The sequence below is a fragment of the Procambarus clarkii genome, chromosome 60, assembly GCF_040958095.1.
Source record: "Procambarus clarkii isolate CNS0578487 chromosome 60, FALCON_Pclarkii_2.0, whole genome shotgun sequence".
In the NCBI taxonomy this organism is placed as follows: Eukaryota; Metazoa; Arthropoda; class Malacostraca; order Decapoda; family Cambaridae; genus Procambarus; species Procambarus clarkii.
In genome coordinates this window covers 7,705,173-7,729,299 of record NC_091209.1, presented here as the reverse complement: position 1 = coordinate 7,729,299, position 24,127 = coordinate 7,705,173, and the positions used below count along the sequence as shown (strand labels likewise).

At 45.1% G+C, this 24,127-nt stretch overlaps 1 protein-coding gene across 1 annotated transcript in view; it reads right to left on the bottom strand.

The window, feature by feature from the left end:
• Synj (synaptojanin) overlaps positions 1-24,127 on the bottom strand; it is a 98,704-nt gene that overhangs the window by 66,427 nt on the left and 8,150 nt on the right. The window contains exons 6-10 of the mRNA XM_045756394.2: positions 23,657-23,821; positions 22,165-22,318; positions 20,924-21,097; positions 17,334-17,507; positions 14,983-15,213 (exon numbers count right to left, since the gene is read on the bottom strand). Of these exons, the coding sequence (XP_045612350.1) occupies positions 14,983-15,213; positions 17,334-17,507; positions 20,924-21,097; positions 22,165-22,318; positions 23,657-23,821 (898 nt within the window). The remainder of the gene's footprint in view (positions 1-14,982; positions 15,214-17,333; positions 17,508-20,923; positions 21,098-22,164; positions 22,319-23,656; positions 23,822-24,127) is intronic.

Sequence of the window (24,127 nt, the reverse complement as noted above, 5' to 3'; positions counted from 1 at the left end):
AACTTTCCTGCCCGCGTTTGAATCTATTTCTCGACGATATAACCAGACAGAATAGCAGTAAAGGAGTGGGTTGCAAGGCACTTCCTTTAAGCTGTGCCAAGAACGGATTTATGTGCAACAAAAGCGCACACATTACATTATAATATATACAATCCTCAATCATTGTTTCCATCAATTATGTTTACATATCTTGAGCTATTCCACACACACTGTGTACTCTAAAGTAAAACAGTGAACACAAAACCCATCAAACTTGAATATCAGAAATCTCATCCCCATGTGATAATTTACTAAACTATGTAGCCACATGTGCACACACCCCAACCGCCTCCACCTCGTTCCCTCCCACATGTGCACAAAACACACGCAAAGACTAGATTTTCTTTTTGTATTCTCCATTTTGCATGTAAATATATCATTTCATAAGAACGAATTATCATTAATTATATTTTTTTTTGTGGCACCCTTGATGATAGCTGCACTTTAAAGGTTAAATTAATAAAATAAGGCAAAAGAACAACAGAGGCTGGAACTGCAAATTATTAAAAAATCTTTAAAGAAGTATTGTACTCATATGCTGTAAAGGTAGTCAAAATGTGAAAGGTAAATATCTTAAAAAACTCAATTTTGGGCAATTTGAGGGCACCAAACTGCTTTTTTTTTTTTTTAATATTTCTCAATATTTGTTTTATTGCCACTAAAACGCTTAGATTATCAGCTTTGGTTGAAAGAAATCTGTAGAGTCTAAATAATTTACTTCTATGTACTGTATTTTTATTTAGCCACTGCAGACACAAAGAAAGCTGGCACCAATGTCTGGATGCAATGAAAACATAAAACAATCAAGGTAATTACATACAGATTATTGGAAAAGTACAGTATGTACAAAATAAGTTGCACAACAAATGAAACATTACTGAGGGCTTTATGACTTATTTGTGCAAGAAAATTCAAATCTCAAAACATCATTTTTTATTTTTTGCTCTTTGTTAATTTCCATCAGATTTTTTATGAAATTTTCACACAATATGCCAATCAGCAGGCTTTACAAAGCTTATAATATCAATTCTACTTAAGGTAATTGATTAGGCAATACAGTATATTTTTGTTCAATTAAAAAAAATTATTATTATTATTACAGTATTAAGAAACAAAATAATATTTCTTTTTAATTAATTTTGTAAAGCACAGTATATACAATAGACTTTTTCATGATCTTTCCAATCATAACAATGAAATGACCTTACAGTAGTAGTAGTTGTTTAATAAACAATTTCAAAAACAAAACAAAAACGTTGATTTTAAAAGTAAACCATTAACAGAACCCCATGCTGATATTTGAATGGCTAAAAATCAAATAAATAAAAAATCTGAAAATTTGGTCAAGAGAGTGTGGTTCAGTGGCCTTAAAGAGAACACACCAGGTACAATAAGCTTGAAAACAGAGCAAAGAAAACAGCTAGGTCTCCTGGCCTATCACTGATTACCTAGCAGGCGATGAGTCACAATAACGTGGCTGAAGTATGTTGACCAGACCACACACTAGAAATTGAAGGGACAACGACGTTTCCCTACCTCCTCATCACAATCGACTTGAGAATGGTCCAGGACGGACCGAAACGTCGTCGTCCCTTCAATTTCTAGTGTGTGGTCTGGTCAACTGATTACCTAGGCTTACCTAGCACTGATTGGTAAGCACTCACATCCTCCCTCCTCTTTCAAACTAAATTATTGTCTATTTGTTTTCGAGTAAATTGAATCAACTGAACTTTATTTTACAGTATAGTATTGAACATAATTTATTCTTAAGTAAAAAATAAATTAATTAATGGTTCAGAAATGCAGCCATTACTTCCCCACACAATGTTAAACCACATATTATATGTGGTGTGTGGGAAAACATGCGGTATTCAGGTATGCAATGCCATGCACATCTGGAAGGATTTCGTAAGGCATGCCTATCGGGGCCTTGGGGTATTTAAAGGGCATGTAGTGTGGTTATCGGGTATGTAAGCGTGGTTATCGGGCATGTAAGTGAGATTATCAGGTATGTAGTGTGGTTATTAGGTATGTAGCATGTTATCAGGAAAGTAGCATGTTATCAGGAGAGTAGCATGTTATAAGGAGAGTAGCATGTATAAGGAAGTAGCATGCAGACGATGAGTCACAATAACGTGGCTGAAGAGATGGTGATCAAACAACACATCAGAAAATGAAAAACAACAATGTTTTGGTCCATCCCGGGCCATTATGAAGTCATGTAAGTAGCATGTTATCAGGAAAGTACCATGTTATCAGGAAAGTACCATGTTATCAGGAAAGTACCATGTTATCGGGAAACTATCATGTCATTAGGTAAGTAGCATGTTTTCAGGTCACTGCACTTGAAAAAACATTCATTAAATGTGCATGTGATTAAGCCTGCTGCCATATTAGATGTCATTCCATAGAATATTACAGCCAGTTACTACATAATAGCCACCATACAAACTAATAAATCATTTAATATAGCACCTGACTTGGAAATCTCAATTTGCATCTAGTAGAGCAGCCAGCTGCTTTGTAAAGCTCTTTATTGGCCTCTGTAAAAAAAAAAACCTCAACACAGGACTGTACTAAGGATGCATAACATACCTATGGCCACTTAATTAACATGATGAACGGCGCAGTATACTGTGGAGTACAAATGAATCATGGTCCAGCAACATGACTTGCCACAACTCTTTCATACAAGTCTCACTATTTCATTGGTACAGTAAAACAAGAACTAGGTACAGTGATTGGCAAGTTTTGACAATTATCATCTGAAAGCGCTAAGCCGGTATGGCTACACAAAGGATGCATTAAGAATATATGAATAGAAAATAGCTGATGAGAGTAGAACTAATAACAGCAATGTCTTGCAGTGGAAAGTGAGTCAGTCATTGAGTAATAATAGTTGGGATGAAAACAAATTGGTAAACATGATGTCCTTTAATACCTGACAACCACTAGGAAATGCAATCAGTAAATTACATGCCGAGTGTCCAAGGACAGTGAAAAGAATTGTATTTTGAAAGCAATGATAAAAGAAAGTCAGGAAATTAAGGAATTGCATGACTTCTTGCAATGGTTTATTGATCCCAACTACAATGTATTAGAGTGAGGCTTAGTATCCTGCGACATAGGCACATACAAATTTAATAATCTGACTTAGTGCACTCTATACTGCTTCAATTAAGAGACAAGCTAAAACTGAGGGAGGAAAAAAACCAGCGTTGAATGTAATGAAACGCCATTTTCTGGGTGAGTCCCGGAGGCTTCCCGGAGCTATCCGGGCTGAATGGATATGTATAACTTTCTGGCATCAGTCAAAGTGCTAGGAGTTCTTGCCTACCGGGGACCACGAGGCAGAACCTGGCCCCCTCAGAGAGGCACGAAGAGCAATGGCCTATAGAAAGCCCTTTGTGATTGGAAGCATTCTATGTCTGCCATCGACCGGGACAGGCACCCAGAAAGGTAGGCGCCCCAAAACAAACCCCTATTCTGGTGAAATTATTGCTACCGAAAGCCGAACGAGTGGACAAAACTCCTCAAACAAAATTATCAAACTAGTATGACGTCATCACGTCACCGCGCCACCGTCTGCGCAAACCCCCCCCTCCCCGAGAGGGGGAAGGGGGAGCCCCAGACCCTCCACGCCGGCGATCCAACTGGCAGTTCTTATGCTGGATGTCAAATACGCTAAAAACGCCGCCGACCGGAGGGAGGGCGGGATGCCGGGGAGCCTCCGGGACTCACCCAGAAAATGGCGTTTCATTACATTCAACGCTGGTTTTCTGGGGGGAGCCCCGTCGACTTCCTGGAGCTACCTCCCCAAAGATAAGTAAAACAGGGAACCGGGAGGCGGATACCACACGTCCTAACTGAACAACCAAAACCAGAGACAAAACAAAGACCAAAACGAGAAGAAAAAGACCACCCAGGCCAACGACCAGGACGGCCCCAAAACTCAAGAGCAGGCCAGAGGGGAACAACGCCCAGGACAGCAAGTGGAATGGAGCAGAAGGAACCGCAACACTGAACGCAAGCAGGAGCAGCTCTGCCAGCACCACCCAACATGAGGTGACAGGACAATCCCAGACAACGGTCTCAGAACAACCCAGAAGGGAATACAAGCCAACCCTATCAAAGACCGAAGGACCCTTCGCAATGATAGGAAAACCACACACTGAGCCCCCCCGGAGACGAAACACGCAGGTGGGAGACCAATAACCTGGACCCAATAACCTGGGACCTGTGTTCAGATTCGCAAAACGCGAAGCTAAAAACAGCGACCCCGCAACCCAAAGGAGCAACACAACCAGCTCCAGCAGGGAAGAATGAGACACGCATCCCCGAGGCATCCAGGAGGATAACTACCGAGGACGAGAACCGCAGGAAAGCAAAAACACCCGGTCCGGAAAAGGAACAAAGAAAAACCAAAACCAGGACCGGAACCCAGCAAACCCAGTTCCAAGAAAAGGAACCAGGAAAGCAGGAGCGGCAGACCGAAAAGTCCACGCCCCCCCCACAGACAGCGCAACCCGAAGCCTGCAGAAAACCACACAGAAATCGCAGGAACTCGGTACCAAATGGAACACCGGAGAAGTCCAAAAGCAGGACATGGAACATGGACAGAGACCCACCGGAGCACCAAACAGGAAAACCAAGAAGCACTGACCCAGACACAAAAAGTGTAGCATGGGGAGGAAAAACGGAAATAAGTAAGGAAACCACGAATACGGCCCAAGGAGCAACCGGGAAGTAACGTACACGACCAACCACAAAATGTGTAGAGGAGTGCATACATACCTGAGGGACCTTACGGACAGCAGGGTGCAGTCAGGCACCGAAGATAGGCAAGGAAAGTGTCCAGACAGGGAAAAGACCCAGGGGTCGACAACGAAAACAAAAGCACCAAAATGCGGGGCAGATCCCCACAGGACAACAAAGAACAAAAGATGGACAAAAAAGGCACTAAAGACACATGCAAGATGACCAAACACCACACCAAACACCCCAGTCAGGAGCCATCGACGCAATCCCGCCAAGCGGGGAAGAGTAAACAAGGATGGAACAGTGAACAAGGGTGGTGGAGGGAGTAGAGTATCCCAAGAAAGATACTCGCTTCCAAACGCATGAGGCCTAACCAGAGAAGCAAAGCTCTCCAAAGTACCAACAATGGAACTCACAAAAAAACCAGTTCCGTACGTCCAAGGAAAAGTCCTGCCAACCTGTGGAGAACTGTGAGGCGGCGCCCAGCATATAACCAGCAGAGTAGCGAAGAACAACTAGACTACCTGCAAGTGTGGTCCAGAACAGACATGCGAGACCCGTACCGACACTCAGAGCACTGCCCAAACCCGCACCATTGCCCGCCAAAATATCACCCGCAACTACTGAATACGCAACAAAAGATAAGTAGTTCCTTAGTGGTTGTGTTATATTTGACCAATCCCCATGAAACAATAGAAACTGGGACAGTGCACAAGCCACTCTAGCGGCACATTGTGGCCACGAAACAACGGGCATAAAAGGGCTAAGCGCAGAAACAGGAAAGACCGAGGAATGACCTGCACTGTAATAGGCCCGGTGACTCACGGAACCAATTACCACGTAACGTGGTGTGGGGCCCCACGATTGGTGCAAGGGTGGGTTGGACATGTATGTGAGTGGGAATGGACAGTAAGAAACAGAAGCTACTTCGACCTGCGGAGGGCCAAGAGGCCCTCCGCAGGTCCACTGTACTGATGTCCGTATGTTTGTACGCACGAAGGAGACACAGGAGGTAGTGAACACCCAAAGGAGCCACAGACACTAAAAGAACCTGATCAATGTCAGAGGGAAAGGAAGCGAAAAGCACAAAAAGCCATGTGGAGGAGGCAGACGCCACCCACAGGAGCAAAACGTGAAGACAGAGCCCAAAAGGTTCAGGAAACTGCACAATCGTCAACTGACAGGAGAAGCGGGGCCCAAGAGCCAGAGCTCAACCCCCGCAAGCACACTAGGCAAGCACCCCACCAAAAGTGAGAACCAGCAACTAGGCGACAGAAGCTCCAGACAAGACAACCTCGCCTGCAGAGCAGACACACGACCGTGCCACAACACAGGCTAGTTTGCTAAATTTGCAAAATTTAAATTTTCTAAATTGTTAGAGGTTTAACCCAACAAATGTAATGTAATGAAGATAGGTGTAGGGAGCAGGAGGCCAGATACAAGGTATCATTTGTGGAGAGGAAATTCTTCAGGAGTCAGAGAAGGAAAAGACTTGGGGGGTTGATATCACGCCAGACCTGTCTCCTGCAGCACATATCAAGCGGATAACATCAGCGGCATATGCCAGGCTGGCCAACATACGAACGGCATTCAGAAACTTGTGTAAAGAATCATTCAGAACTTTGTATACCACATATGTCAGGCCAATCCTGGAGTATGCAGCCCCAGCATGGAGTCCATATCTAGTCAAGGATAAGACTAAACTGGAAAAAGTTCAAAGGTTTGCACCAGACTAAGTACCCGAGCTGAGAGGTATGAGCTACGAGGAGAGACTACGGGAATTAAACCTCACTTCGCTGGAAGACAGAAGAGTTAGGGGGGACATGATCACCACATTCAAGATTCTGAAGGGGATTGATAGGGTAGATAAAGACAGTCTATTTAACACAAGGGGAACACGCACAAGGGAACACAGGTGAAAACTGAGTGCCCAAATGAGCCACAGAGATATTAGAAAGAAACTTTTTTAGTGTCAGAGTGGTTGACAAATGGAATGCATTAGGGGGTGATGTGGTGGAGGCTCACTCCATACACAGTTTCAAGTGTAGATATGACAGAGCCCGATAGGCTCAGGAATCTGTACACCTTTTGATTGACGGTTGAGAGGCGGGACCAAAGAGCCAGAGCTCACCCCCGCAAACACAACTATGTGAGTACAACTAGGTGAGTACAGGCGAGCCAAGTAACATACCAGGAGCAGCGCTAAAGGTGTGCCCGAAAGCCATGCATACTCGAGGCAGTAGGCATAGTATGTACCCTTACCTGAATAAAATGCGAGGTCGAAGGAGAATACGGCCAGAGGTGCGCGTCCAGCAGAAGACGAAGCAGTACAGAGGAAGAAACAAAGTGACACCCCCAGATATAAATCCAAAACACCCTCAGCATTCAGAGGGCCACGAATGGAGGGAGAAAACGAGCAAGAAGCCGTAGAAAACCACGAGAAACGACGCTAACACACGAGCATACCGCCCGTAAACAAAACACACACCGCGGCCCCAACACACGAGGGTAATGAGGGAGATAGTAGCCAACCTGCAAGATGATTTAAGGGCAGCAAAGGAGGAGATAAGATACCTAAAGGAGACTCTTCCACAATACCAGGCACAAACCGTACCCCAGGGAGATGGGAATGCTACTGTGGAGGGGACCACCACAACCCAAATCTCATTTGCTGAAATGCTTAAAAGAGCCCTGAAGCTAGGTCTGCGGTTAAGGAAATTGCCATGGAAGTGGCTTCCTCTCAGGAAGCAGCTAGATGTACTAGCCGGCTGATAGAGAGAAAATAGAGCAGTAGTAGTAGCAGGCATTAAAGAACAAACAGGGACCAGACCAAAGGAGCGGAGAGACAAGGACAAAAACATGATTAAAGAGATCCTTAAAGAGGTAAGGAATGGAGGGAGCTGAGCGAAATGTTGAAAAGGTTTTCAGGCTTGGAAAGTACAACAAGGACAGAGACCGAATGATAAAGGTGGTTTTCATGAGCGAAATCGCGAAAGAGGAACTGCTAGCAAGGAAGTGTTGTCTAAAAGGTGTAGAGAAGTTCAAGAAAAGCAGTCTCCGTGGTGTAGTGGTAAGACACTCGCCTGGCGTTCCGCGAGCGCTATGTCATGGGTTCGTATCCTGGCCGGGGAGGATTTACTGGGCGCAATTCCTTAACTGTAGCCTCTGTTTAACGCAACAGTAAAATGTGTACTTGGATGAAAAAACGATTCTTCGCGGCAGGGAATCGTATTCCAGGGACCATAGGATTAAGGACTTGCCCGAAACGCTACGCGTACTAGTGGCTGTACAAGAATGTAACAACTCTTGTATATATCTCAAAAAAAAAAAAAAAAAAAAAAAAAAAATATTCCTGCAGAGGGATATGACAAGGGAAGAGAGAATACGGACAGCAGACGCGAGGAAGGAGCGCAGGGAGAGAGAAGGAAATCAGAGTACCACAACCCAGAACCCTACAATCCCAGAGGGAAGTGGAGAACCCTCCTCAAACAGTGCAACAGCCACAGGGATTGGGGCACCACCCCCACATTCTACCCAACAGACACCCAACCCGCCCCATCCCCTGTCAGCCCCCCACTAAGTACCCACCTAGGGCACCCTCCCCCCACCCACCCCCCTCCCCCCACTCACCCCCCTTCTCCCCCTCACCCCTCTCCCCAGGACCTCCCTTCTCCCCCATTCCCCATGCCCTCCCTTCTCCCACATGCCTTCCCGTCTCTCCCACCCCCATGCCCTCCCTTCCCCCCCTCCCCCCTAAGCCCCCCACTCTCCCCCACCCCACCTAAGTCTTCCCCTCTCCCCCACTCCCCTAAACCCTCCCCTCTTCCTCACCCACCTCAGCCCTCCCTTTTCCCCCATGCCCCTCAAGCCCTCCACCCTTTTCTCTCCCCCCAAGCCCCCCCATCTCCCCTATCCCCCACAGCCTCTCCTCCCCCCATGCTTCCCCAACCCTCCCTCTCTTACCCACCCCCTGTACCCTCCACCTCTTATCCACCCCCTGTACCCTCCCCCTCTTATCCACCCCCTGTACCCTCCCCCTCTTATCCACCCCCTGTACCCTCCCCCTCTTATCCACCCCCTGTACCCTCCCCCTCTCCCCCACCACCCCAAGCCCTCCCTCCTCCACCAATCCCCCCGTGCCAGGTCCCCCCAGCTCCCACTCACCCCAGATCGCAAAGGTCCCCCCCAGAAAAGCAGAAGAGAGTCAGTTTCAGGGTGATGTACTCGAACATAGATGGGATCACAAGCAAGACAAGTGAACTAAGGGAAAGAGCACAGGAAGTTAACCCAGATGTAATCGGACTCACTGAAACAAAACTCTCTGGAATCATAACGAATGCCGTGTTTCCCCAGGAGTATACAGTAATAAGAAAAGAGAGGGAAGGTAGGGGAGGAGGCGGAGTGGCCCTACTCATGAGAAGGGAATGGAGTTTTAAGGAGATGGCCATCCCGGGCTGTGAGGAGTTCAGAGACTACATAGCAGGCACCATAACAATGGGAGGACCAAGAATAGTAGTAGCAGTAATATACAACCCTCCACCAAATGACAGGAGACCCAGTCAAGAGTATGAAAACAACAACAAGGCAGTTAACACTATAATTGAGAGGGCAGCCTCTGCTGCCTGTAGAAATAGATCCCACCTGCTCATCATGGGCGACTTCAATCACGGAAAGATTGACTGGGAGAACAAGGAACCGCATGGAGGCGAGGATACGTGGAGAGCCAAACTATTGGAGGTGGTGACAAGCAACTTTTTAACCCAGCATGTCAGAGAACCCACAAGGATGCGAGGCAATGACGAACCAGCGAGACTCGACCTAGTCTTCACTCTGAACGACTCCGACATAAGAGAAATCGGTTTTGAGGACCCAGTAGGAATGAGCGACCACAGTGTACTGGTGTTTGAGTACTTGATTGAAGAAGGGTTATTGAACTCGAGGAGGGATACCGAAACCAAAAGGTTAGCATACCGAAAGGGAAACTATGAGGGGATAAGAAAATTCCTAACAGATATAGCATGGGAAACAGAGCTCAGGGGAAAGACGGCCCAAGATATGATGGATTACATCACACAGAAGTGCAAGGACGCAGCAAACAAGTTTGTCCCAGTCCAAAAGGAAAACAGAGAAATGAAGATGAGAAACCCATGGTTTAATCAAAGATGTAGGCTAGCTAAGCAGCAAAGTAAAAGGGCATGGAGAAACTATAGGAATAACAGGACACTGGAGAGCAGAGAAAGATACCAGAATGCCAGGAATGAATATGTCAGGATGAGAAGAGAGGCAGAAAGACAATACGAAAATGACATCGCAAGCAAGGCAAAGACTCAGCCTAAATTGTTGCATAGCCACATTAGGAGAAAAAAAACAGTAAAGGAACAGGTTATGAGATTAAGGATAGGGGCGGAAGGATTCACTACAAATGACAAGGAAGTGTGTGAGGAATTGAATAAGAAATTCCAGGAGGTCTTCACCTTAGAGCAAGGAGAAATTCCAGAGGTAAGTGAGGGAATAGCTAACCAGGAACCACTGGAAGAGTTTGAGATTACCAGTGGGGAAGTAAGGAAGTGTTTACTAGAGTTGGACGTGACGAAGGCTATAGGCCCAGATGGAATCTCCCCTTGGGTTCTAAAGGAAGGAGCAAGAGAACTGAGCCTACCACTCTCCATAGTGTATAACAAATCACTGGCAACAGGGGAACTGCCAGATATTTGGAAAGCAGCTAACGTAGTCCCGATATACAAGAAAGGGGATAGACAGGAGGCACTGAACTACAGGCCAGTGTCCCTAACCTGCATACCATGCAAGCTGATGGAGAAGATTGTGCGAAAAAAACAAGTGGAGCATCTGGAGCGAAGGAACTTTGTAACACAGCATCAACATGGGTTCAGGGATGGCAGGTCCTGCCTCACAGGGTTACTTGAATTCTACGACCAGGCAACAAAAATAAGGCAAGAAAGAGAAGGGTGGGCAGACTGCATATTTTTGGTTTGTCAGAAAGCCTTTGATACAGTGCCACACAAGAGGCTAGTGCGAAAGTTGGAGATGCAGGCTGGAGTGAGAGGGAAGGTACTCCGGTGGATAGAGGAGTACCTAAGCAACAGGAGACAACGAGTCTGTGTGAGGGGTGAGGTCTCAGATTGGCGAGACGTCACAAGTGGAGTCCCGCAGGGGTCAGTCCTTGGACCTATACTGTTTCTGGTATATGTAAATGATCTCCCAGAGGGTATAGATTCGTTCCTCTCAATGTTTGCCGACGATGCAAAAATTATGAGGAGGATTGAAACAGAGGATGATAGTAGGAGGCTACAAGATGACCTGGATAGACTGAGTGAATGGTCCAACAAATGGCTGTTGAAGTTCAACCCGAGTAAATGCAAAGTAATGAAACTAGGCAGTGGAAACAGGAGGCCAGGCACAGGATACAGAATAGGAGATGAAGTACTTAATGAAACAGACAGAGAGAAAGATCTAGGAGTTGATATCACACCAAACCTGTCTCCTGAAGCCCACATAAAGAGAATAACGTCTGCGGCATATGCGAGGCTGGCTAACATCAGAACGGCGTTCAGGAACCTGTGTAAGGAATCATTCAGAATCTTGTACACCACATATGTAAGACCAATCCTGGAGTATGCGGCCCCAGCATGGAGCCCGTACCTTGTCAAGCACAAGACGAAGCTGGAAAAAGTCCAAAGGTATGCTACTAGACTAGTCCCAGAACTAAGAGGCATGAGTTATGAGGAAAGGCTGCGGGAAATGCAAATTACGACACTGGAAGACAGAAGAGTAAGGGGGGACATGATCACAACCTACAAAATCCTCAGGGGAATCGACCGGGTAAACAAGGATGAACTATTCAACACTGGTGGGACGCGAACAAGGGGACACAGGTGGAAGCTGAGTACCCAAATGAGCCACAGAGACGTTAGAAGGAACTATTTCAGTGTCAGAGTAGTTAGTAAATGGAATGCACTAGGAAGTGATGTGGTGGAGGCTGACTCCATACACAGTTTCAAATGTAGATATGATAGAGCCCAATAGGCTCAGGAATCTGTACACCAGTTGATTGACGGTTGAGAGGCGGGACCAAAGAGCCAGAGCTCAACCCCCGCAAGCACAATTAGGTGAGTACAATTAGGTGAGTACACGAGGTACGAAACGCACCCGTCCACCGGGAGGCGTGGCTCGTACACCAGGCGGACACAAATCGTACACACAACGTAAGACATTGTACAAACACCAGGAAGGCGTGCGGAACGAAGACAAAGAACGCCGAAACTGAAAGTAGAGACGACGCGAAAACAAGGCGAAAACAAAGCGAAAGAAAACAGATGATGGAAGGGAACCAACAAGGCCGACAAAAGACCCGATGGAAACCACATCGAAAATCAACAGACGTTCCAATAATATTGGAAGGTACGAAGAGACTCGCAAACCAACAAGAACCATGACAAGCACCCCTGACCAATGAACATGCAGGGACAACGATACAAAGCAGTTTAGGCACTATGCACTAGGTCAATATAGAAATCCATCAATGTCTGTTTCACACCTTGTATGGATGCACCTTACCTGAACACTTTGTATTTTTTTTTTTTTTTTTTTTTTTTTTTTTGTGTGTGTGTGAACAGCATCGCGACATAAGAGCGAAAAAGGTAAGGAAAAGGGGGTGAAACACACCACCAGGAACGAACCCAAAGGAACACGGAACCGAAACCCAGGGAGGGGTATACCCGAAAACAACAGGAACACAGAGGGAAGGAACAACCCCACTGAGGAACTGCCAGCTCCACACCAAAGGTACAAGGACCTAAGAGGGGCAAACGGGGCCAAGGCCCCCCAGGCAACCCCTCCCTAACCCTGGGAACCTCTACGGCATGACCCAGGGCCGAGCCACACCCCCAAAGCCCCAGCTAACAAGGAAAAGCCGGGGCAGCCGTGCAAACACTAATGAAGGGAGCCCACTGGTCAGACCCATACGGCACGGCTGGAGGAACCGACTCGAATGCCTCCGCCGCCACCCCGGAAGAGGGAAACCCCCGAGACCGCCCGAGTCTCAACTCGACCAGACCCCGCCCCAACCCCGAAACCCGCCTATGGTTCGGAGCAGGAAGCAAGGGAGGAAGTGAGTAGAACAGAAGGGGAGGAACAAGAAGCGGAAGGAGCCAGAGCCGAAGCGACCCCCACCCCCAAGTCCAGACCCCAACCACCAAAACGGGGCAGCCTCGGGGCATCCGGGGCCACAAACCAAGAGCATTGCAGCAACACACCCAGCAAGCAACGCCGCAGCCGCCTGCATCCGATTATCAAGACCAGTGGCCTGGGTGAAGGAGCGCGTACCGACAACAATCATCAGACGACTCCGGGTCACAAGAACAAGGACCCAACAGGCAGCATGGCGGAGGCACAACCGGTGAGTGTCACCCTGAGACAAGGGGACAGATCAACCGTCAAACTCGCAGGACGCAAGGGGGACTCCGGGGACACACCTAGAGGACCACGGAGCCCCCATGGGGTTTCCCAGGGACCTTAGCCTTTGGTACACGCTAAGGGAAGCCCAGGCAGGGTACCGCGAACCGGCGCCCAAATCTACCAACGAACTGCTAAAGCTGAACCCCCGGGACGTGTCCACTCACGGGGGCCAAGCGGGGAGTACCGCCAACAGAAGAACTCGAAAGAAATTCACCTAGAACAGGAAAGGGGGACCATAGTAAAGGCAGACCCCCCACCAGGCAAAAACAAAAACAAAAGAAAAACCCCGCAAGAGGACATCATACCCAGGCGGAACAGAGCCGGCCGCTGTTAATGGTGAAAACTAGCTGTGCAGTACCCCGCGCCCCTACCAGTGATGAAAACTACCACCTACCCAGAGACAAACCAGGGCAACAAAACCCCAGCCGACTCCAAGGGTGGCCCAGTACTGAGCAGTAAAGGACACAGCAGAGGCAGAACCCAAGGTGACTTGTGGAAGGTGGCCCCAAGCCCCAAGGGCAGTACTTACAGGGCACCTAGGGAAGATAGCCCTAGGCACATGCAGCCCGAGTACCGTGGAATCTTACTCCTGGCTCACACCTCACCGGTAGAGACGGTCCACACCACAAGGCACAGAACTGAAACAAAAACCGGAGCCAGAGGCACTCGACCAGCCAGTAATACCATCAGCCAAGAACTGCCAGTTGGATCGCCGGCATAGAGGGTCTGGGGCTCCCCCTTCCCCCTCTCGGGGAGGGGGGGGTTGCGCAGACGGTGGCGCGGCGACATGATGACGTCATACTAGTTTGATAATTTTGTTTGGGGAGTTTTGTCCACTCGTTCGGTTTTCGGTAGCAATAATTTCACCAGAATAGGGGTTTGCTTTGGGGGCGCCTACCTTTCTGGGTGCCTGTCCTGGTCGATGGCAGACATAGAATGCTTCCAATCACAAAGGGGTTTCTATAGGCCATTGCTCCTCGTGCCTCTCTGAGGGGGCCAGGTTCTGCCTCGTGGTCCCCGGTAGGCAAGAACTCCTAGCACTTTGACTGATGCCAGAAAGTTATACATATCCATTCAGCCTGGATAGCTCCGGGGAGCCGACGGGGCTCCCCCCAAAAAATACAACATGTGGGCTGATCAAACTGCTGAAATAATGAATTGAATACAAAATATAATTATATAGTGAAATGAGGAGCAAAAACATACAGGCAAACCCCCAGACAGCACATTCACATTACCGTGTAGACAACTTGATATGAGGGAAAATAAGGCTGTCTATCAACAATGAGTTGCCCCTCTATAACATTTAAGTAATTCCATTCACATGCCCTAAGTCACTTCTGTAGGGATGGCAGAGGAGTGTTTCTCTTTTACTGTGATGCTATAAGCCAGTTAAGCTCGAGCAGCTAGAGTGTGTTTGACTGCAGAAACATGTGGAGAAAGTTCTTGCTAGAGGACGACTTGAGAAGAAATCTTGTACAGAGGTTGTAAGAATGATTGAAAAGTACAGGTCTCAACCTGACCTATCTTGTAGAATGCAGTGAACAATCTGACGGTGTTTTACAATTTTGGAAGATCCTATTACATTCATTTCAATGTATTTCAATGAAAAAGGATGATAGGCTACACTATGCTGACTCATCTTGTCATCAGGCACAGGAAGTAAGGACTAAAATATAAAAAATCCAACAGGTGTTATCAGTGGCTTACCTTCGAGCCTTGCAGTGCTCCAGTTCCAGCATATATCTGGCTAATGCGATTACCATTGTCCTTCCACATTTCCTCAAGTTTGGTTGTAAATCGCTGAACAATCACTCCATTGTTGGCAACTCCAAGATCCTCCAACATCTTGTTAAGACAGTCTAAGCCCAGGAAAGTTTGAACCCTGTTTGTTCTATCTAGGCAATCCAGGCAATTTGTTCTCATAGTGCCCCGTTGCAGCTGTAATTTTGGGTAAAGGAGAATATTACTGACATAATTACGTTTAAATACATTTATATGCAATTCTATACAAATACAGGTTACAGGTATTATATAAGCGATCCCCTACCACTGGTTCACCATCTTCAGTATACCATACAATGACCAACTTCTCCACACATTACTACCTCTGCTGTGACAACAATCTCCGCTCTATGAACACCACTACCATATGAGCACCATCTGCACAAAACAAGCACTACATCCACTATGTAAACTAAGTATTTTACACACATTAGGAAATTACACTCTGGTAATAACAATGACCATCACATGAGCACCATATTCACTACATAACTATCTTTACCCAATAATGACCCTCTCCACTATTTGCATACCAATCTTTCATTACATTACAACCATCTTCCCTTCATAATTATACACACCATTGCTTCTTAATTCTAATGTTCACTACATCAACATTATCTGAACAAAAAGTGATGGATGTAATGAAATGCCTCTTTCTGGTCGGGCCTCGGTGGATCCCAGTAATTAGCCGCACTGAGAAAGCTCTACACACAAGTCGTATCAGCCCTGGACATCCTTAATAACCTACTGGAGACCAGAGCCACAAACTGGCAACAAAAGGTTAAGTCACCTGTGCACCACACAAATGGTGATAGACATCACCATTGGTGATGATATTGGTGTCAATAATTTGAGACGCAAAGATCGGAGGAGAACATCGAATCAGTGAGGAACATCTCTGGACTGCCAAGTTACACCCACAGCTAAACCCTGCCCAAAATCTGAAACCCTCGGACGTTTCAGAGCCATGGAAGAGGGAAGGGGGCCCAAGGGCATGGCAAACTGTTAGATAGAACTGGAGAAAGAGAAGGAGTAGCAAACTTGAAACAGGTGGAATTCACCAGCCACTACAAATCCTTAAACACCAAAGGGGCCAACTCTGGGGCATACAAGCAAGCACCAAGCTGCAAACAATGAATATGGGAGAATCACTCCCATAAAGGAGCTGCTGCCTAATAAGCCTTTTGTCAAGAAGCAAGCTCTGCTAGAATAGACCCCCCAGCAAACACAAATGACACAACCCTCAAGGTAGAAGGTAGCACCCACTCAACAGGCAGCATGGCAAAGATAATAAATGATCATCATCATGTAGCAATGTCGAAAGACATCCCTCAAACTTGCAAGTAGCAAGTGCGGGCTTGGTAGATAGTTTATGAAAAGTCACATCAAGGCCTATGGGGCTTACCATGGCCTAACAGAAATGACCAAGCAGGACACCTAGGGATACATGCTGAAAGAAAATACCAAACATAGACCTAAGGATAAACAAGGCCATGTAGGCCATCAGTGAAGTGCCATATCAACCAGCATCCAAACCCTAGTGCACCCCCCTTGATTAAGAAAATTCCAACACCTTACAGAGGTTTCAAAGACCCTTGTACTTCTTGAAGCAAGGAACCCTAAAGAGTAAGCCAGCATCTATGGGATGGAACTCCTGAACCCACAAGAGAATGTATTCTATCAGGGCAGGGTCATCACTAAATGAGCGCCTTGGGAAAGGATGCCCTAAGCTCATGCAGCTTGAAGCGAACAGTACCTAAAATTCACATAAGTGAAGCTTGTGAATACACACATGAAGCTAACACTAAATCGTGGAACAATACACAAGCCAATGGGCTCCTACAGGACAAAGTCCTACACTTATCGAGAAATAGTTGGGACCCAAAAGGTTGGCGACTCAAGAAGCAGTCCAAATAGCTGGACAGCAGGCGACAAACTGAGGAATGTTGACATGGAAAGCTGGTAGCTCCAAGTGGTGCTGCCACTAGTTCAAAACTGACAACTGGAAAAGTCATTTGTGGAGTCGTTTGCTGCTTTGTTTCTTTTCACTGAGAACCTTACAACTCTTTTAATTGGTTTCTTTTCTGTGAGAGGGGGGAGGGGGCCAAGTTTTGGCTCTTGTCGCCGATAAACTAGTCCAAACTCCTAAGACTGATGTGACTTGTATGGAGTTCTCACTATAACTAGCTACAAGGAGCCACCATTCGGTCCCCCTAGAAGCGACAATAATGAATAGCATCATAATCCCCAACTGTTAGTTGTAAAGAACTTACTGACTGCACCTGTCCCTTTCTGGAGCAGAAATATCCAAATGTTTCCATTTCTTCTTGAATTCGAGGTACGAGTTTTTTACTTAAATTTTCTATGTGTCCACCTTTACACTCTTGATGAAAATCAAAAACAATATGAGGAGAGTCCTTACTCCAAGGGCAGTTAATGTGTTGGATCTGAAAACAAATATTAAAACATTTGTTAGTTTTTATCTTTCATTATTGTATATTGTATATTCTTGGCTGATGCCTACCCACCCTTCAAGAGCAGAGAAGCATGATAATGACTGAATATACATCTCGCATCATAGCTGCCATCTTCAGCACAAACAGTGACCAGAACTGACTGGAGGCAGTCTGCTAACATTTCAGTTGTGACAGCTCAATTAGTGCACTCTATACTTGTGTGCAACACCACCCAGATACTGCTGTGGATATTTTGCTGGTGTTTCCTAGTTACATTTCACAGGGGGCTAGCAACTATAGATACTCAGAGATTCACAATAACGTGGCTGAAGATATGATATCCAAACCACACGTAAAAAGAATTAAGAAACGGCAACATTTCATTTGATCCTAGGCCACGTTTCGGTCAATCCTCGACAAGTATCAAGTAGTGTAATGAAACATTGTCATTTCTTAATTTTCTGATGTGAGAGATATCACAACTATAAACACTTATTATACATGAATTTAGTCTTATTTATAACATCCATTATTCCTGTTTTCATCAACATTATTTTCCACAATCATCATAATTTTTATTGCACACATCAACAAAGCTTCTGTTCTGTTCTTTTGAAGAACAGTATCATCTGTATTCACCTAGTTGTTCTTACGGGGGTTGAGCTCTGCTCTTTAGGCCTGCCTCTCAACTGTCAATCAACTGTCACTAACTACTACTATTTTTTTTCCCCACACCACACACACCCCAGGAAGCAGCCCGTGACAGCTGACTAACTCCCAGGTACCTATTTACTGCTAGATAACAGGGGCATAGGGTGAAAGAAACTCTGCCCATAGTTTCTCGCCGGCACCCGGGATCAAACCCAGGACCACAGGATCACGCGTCCAGCGTGCTGTCCGCTCAGCCGCCGGCCCTGTAAATCTGTGCACATCAACTCAGACAGTCGGTTCTTAATCCTCCTCTAAATTCCATTTGGGTTTTGGAACCCAAATTCAGATTTTATGAGTAAAAATTCAGAAGTCAGGACCAGAACTGTTTTGTTGTTGGAGGCAAATGGAGCTTCGAGATCAGAGATTAACCCAGAACCCACGAGAAAGCATAGGCACAAAAAACAAGAAACTAATAGAAGGATATTAAGTACCCTAAGGTACTCGATGCAAATGATAAATGTTGTGTTATAAATACCCAAACTGTAATGCAAGTGGAAAAAATGGTCAAGGAGCTATGGAAGAACCTAAGCAATAGGCCCAGATGGAGTTTCACCTTGGGTTCTGAGAGAATTGTGCACCCGAGCTCAGAATTCCACTTCAATTGATTTTTCAGGAATCTCTGTGTACAGGAGTCCTAGCAGATATGTGGAAAAAGGCTAACATATTTCCAATCTACAAAAGTGGCTGCAGGGAAAACCCCCCCTTAATTACAGACAGTCACTTTCGCAAACAGAGTAGTCGGAACAAGTTAAGTGAGGTGGTGGTGGAGGCCAAAGCCGTCAGTACCTGTAGTTTCAAAGCGTTATAAGACAGAGTGCTGGGAAGACTGGACACCACGAGCATAACTCCCATGCTGTAACTACACTTAGGTAATTACCTGACTACCAACAAATGGCAACCCAGGTCACCTGGGGTTTGTACCTGGATGAGGTTCTGGAAGTTCTTCTACTCCCCAAGCCCAGCCCGGGTCCAGGTATGACTTGTATGAGCTTGGTGTAATAGGGGTGTTGCTTGAAGTGCAACATGGTTTGACCATGCTGTAGTGTAGTGGTCTAAGGCCTTTCCTTTGGAGTACCCAGAGCATAGGTTCGAATCCTCCTCATGGCTCCTACAGATTTTCTCATTGATATATCACATTAATATAATTCCTTTTTACAATTTACCTTGTTTACCTTGGGCTGTCTAATTTCCTTCAAGCAGTCATATGTTTTGTTAGGTATGTTTCTCATTTGTTTATTTCTCAGTTTTGGGTTGATCTCTGATCCCCAAGATCCTTTTGCCCTGTTTAATGAGCTAGATTGTAGTCCTGGCATTTGAGAGGCAGTGATAGGTCTGAGAGATCTGGTATGATCAGCAAAGACTTTGGCAATACCAGAGCTAAGCTTGGAGAGCTACTGTAGACTACCTCCCAGAATTACTACTTATTTATCACAGTCAGTCCAGTTTACCGAGATTTTCATCACTTTCCAGTTCCCTCTATAAACAATCTAATTGAAGATATATGATATGCTGTAACACAGATGAGGCATTATGATTTAAAAATTGTATCAAAGGATAAAACAAATTTAATTAACACTTTGGTGCACCCCGCCCGCCACCCCTCAACTGTGCGATATGGGACCCAGGGTGTCACGGGAGTGCGCGTAAATTATGAAAAGTGTATACTCTCTTCAACTTTGTCACCTTAATTCTCGTCCTACGAGATTAAATTTGGTATCATTGTGTTCGCAATAGAATTTTCTACAGCACTAAATGCATATAAGCTCCAAAAGCCCGGCTAATTACCCGCAGCAAACAGAGAAAGTGCGAACAAGTTACCCAGGAGTGCGCAAACGCGATAAAATGTTTTCACTATTTTCACTCTGGTCACCTCAATTTTTATCCTAAGTCTTTCATTTTGGTCTCAATGGGTTCGCAATAGAATTCTCTAGAGGAACATTAGCATATAAAATAAAAAACCTGGTCACGCTCCAACCGCCGACGAGTTGAAGACGGGCCACGCGTTAGCCCCGAGTGAGTGCTCAGCCGCCTTCCAGCTACACTCCCAAATCCCGCCCTTTTCAAGCCTTTCTTTCGCAATTTTCTTCCTGGAAGGGCCTTGTTCATGATCACTATCCATCGTGGAGTAAGCGTAGATAGTTTCTAAAGCCGCAGTAAGAAATATAGCCACGGAAAATAGCCGAAATGTTCACACGTTTGAGATGCGAGGGGAGGCGACATTGGTCACAACAGTGGAGCGAAAACAATGGGCCCACGGCATGTGCCAAGCTGCCTGAGGGCCACGAGGCTCAACAAAGAAAATGGGAAGACATCGGCGCGCATTTTAAAACCAGTCCCAAAAAAATCGGATAAAAACCTGATTTTTGGCGATTATTTAAAGTGGCTGACGCAATGCTGCGTCATCCCCGGAATTACCGCCAGTAAACGGATGACGCAATGCTGCGTCATGCCCGGGCGAAAGTGTTAACAAGTTTAAAGAACTGCAACAATGAAATAAATCTATTGAGAGTACTTGATAATAGACATAATGAGTACTGTAATTACATAACTGGATAAAAATATGCAAATAATTAAGCTGTTATTGATAAAAAGATCTCTATCCACTCAACATTTACACAGTATTATGAAACTCTGGCCTTCACTGAAACATTAGAGGATTTCCTCATGATTAAGCTTGATGATAAAGGTTGACCTACCTGAAAGACATGGGACAGTGCTGCCTCACCCTGACTTCGGCCAGTAACGCCTGTTCCCAAGAGGTTAATGACCACCTGCTGACCATAACGTTCTCGTAAAAAACGCATGTGTTTCTGGAATGCTTGAACGGACACCTCTGGTTCCCGAGACATTTTCACCTTGTGCGAGCCAACCTGGAACACATGCATTAAAGTATATATAAAGAAGCCCATACTCAAAAGTGGACAACTTGCCTTATATACCTGTTGACTACCTGTTGAAGATTCCAAGGAACTTCAACTTGAAGCAATTTGATTCCAAGTTTTCCTAAGGGCTTCGTTAAGTGTGTGTTTATTTCGGAGAGCTACCTTAGTGCCTGGGTGTTCTGCTTGGTCTTTACCTTCAGGCTCTGCTAAATCACACAGGTCATTGCTGCGGCTCATTGATCGGCCCACCAAGCCTCTACTCCTTGTGTGTTTGAGGGATACCAATTGATTCTGCTTCATGCTGATGGTCATTTTGTACTATCTGTATTATGCCTGCAATGTTTGGATTTACTGAGTTTATTTTGATGGAGACACTGGCTAGGGTCTTCATCTGTTGATTTTTTTTTATTTTTTATTTTATAGTAAAGGTACTTCACAAGCGGTAGCTGCTTCAATTCTTTTGCCCATTTGCAATTTTGTGCTCAAGAGGTTGCCATGGAGTCAGCCCTTTTTAATCCCCACCCTGCACCAAAGATTTTTGTATAGATGTATCACATTATACTGTACTGATTTCCTTGTGTATTTGGAGGGAGTGTTTGATGGAGAACTCCATTATCTACAGCATTCTACTGTATATGCATAAAACTTGAATTGGCTACCAGCTCGGTGCCTCCTGACTCCTATTGGATCCAGGCAGATCCAGATTGTATAAGCTTTAGCATGTCATGGTCCATGGGGTTAAGGTACGCATCTGAGGTTACCCAGGACGCTGGTTCGATCCCCGTCCTGCTCCAAAGATTCACTCAATAGAAACCTTGACTGATCATTTAACATGTAATAACATAACCTGTCAAGTCTAAATTATTATTTAGTATTTCTATATTAGCAGTTTACAGGCAGTGAAGATTAATTTTTTGGTATTAACTAGACGACCATCAAGCATGTATTGGAGAGCACTATATACAGATCAGGTAACTCTGATGATTTTGCTTATGTTCAGTATAATAGTTTGTAGGAGGGAAAAACCTACTTATATCTAACTGTTTAAAACTTACATTAAGGCCAGGCTGTTCCCAGAATAATGGTACAGTTCCACGAGTCTGGATGTACGATAAAACAAGATCATCCATTGTATCGATGGATATCATCTGTTCCGTTTCAACAAAATTTGCAACATGTCCTCCATCGTTGACGCCACGCACCATAAATCTGTAAGGAGATGCTGACATTGAAATCCAACTCATTCATACAATCAGGAATTATTATATATGCACACACTGATGTACAAATTGCTACTCTCACAACTAGGCGAGTACACTAGGGGAGTACCCAACATTGCCCAGGTCTGTCTGTCCCCCTATTTATCCTATCTATCCATCTATCTAACCATTCATCTATCCATCCATGTATCCCCCTACTTATCCATCTATCCATCCATCTACCCATTCAATTCAATTGAATGATTATTCAAAAGTGTGTACACAAAGAATATAAGAGTATTGTACATCTATCCATCCATCTATCCAATCCAGCTACCTACTCAACTATCCATCTATCTATGCATCCATCAAAACAAAAAAGATTTAGAAAATGTAAAACACAAGATGCCACTAGGAATCAGTGACCATTGTGTTAGTGTGTGTGCAATTGTATTGCAGAATTGAAAGCGGTAGTCAAAGAAACAGGTTGAAGCGTACAAGAAAATACATAACCCAAGAAGAAAGAAAACTGCAGAAGGGTCTACAAGAAGATTATGACCTACTTGCAAGACGTATAGCGAGAGGAAAAAATAGGAAAGAATGTTGCCAAATGATATGTATCTGGCGTGTATAAAATTCCTAACACAGCAATGCACAAAAGCAATGGAACACAGTTTATACCTCACAAGAATGAAGTAAATGAGGAAAAAACAGTAAATTCACGGTTCGAGAGTGCAAGTGGAAAAAAATAATAATAAAATGGCAAAAGTATAGTGCCCTGGGAAGCAAAAAGAGAGGCCTGCAAGAGGGCCAGAAAAGGTACTGTACACCACAGTCAGAAGAGAAGCAGAGCGGCGAATTGATAATGAAATTATGAAAAAGCAAAGAACCAACCTAATTTGTAGAATAGCCATATAAAAAGGGAAACAGCACGAGATCATGTGATTAGACTGTGGGAACAGGAAGGAACACACTCTTGGAGAATGATGAACAAGTGTGAAGAACTGAACAAGACATCCCTGAAAATCTACAAAGCAGAACCAGGTCAGTGTCCAAGGAAACGTAACAGCAGACTGCCAGAAGCCACACCTAGAGGTACATAGGCCTTCTGTTAAGAACCACTACACAAACCATGTGGAGATTTTGTGCGCGCACGCGAGATTCCACTTACTCTTTCCAAAATATTTTCAATCAACTACCTTTATCCCATGTTTATTCTAGAAGTCCTATATATATATATTGTGCATCATTCCTACACATTTTAAAGCCATTTCTTTGATTTAAAGAAGCAATAGATTGGATTAATTCCATAAAATATTCCCTAAAACCCCAACAGAGCTAGACCCACCTTGTGCCAGCTCTCTCACAGCTGAGTCTGGAGATGATGAGAATCTTGGGGGTGTGGTTATTCATGTAGATGGATGAGAATTCAACACTCCCACACATAACCTTAGTTAACCACTGTTGACAGTCTACACCAAATCGTTTCAAGTGCAGATGCAGCATCCGATTCCTGGAAATACAAGTACACTTATGATCACTTACTACAGATCCGCCAAGCATTTAGATACATCTCATGCTTATGATTTTAAAACATATGCCACCCATGTATTTGTACAAAAAATGCTTTGGGAATAATTTTCATTGATGTCTATATTTCTGCTCCCCCCCTCCACCCCACCCCCCATTTTCCCTCTTCCCCTCTCCTTCAGTTTTCCTTCTCTCACATAACTTTTCAAATCATCATTTATAAACCACCCTCACCAGGAGGAAAGCAAGAGAGCAAGATTACACAATACAGTAGCTCAATTCACAATAA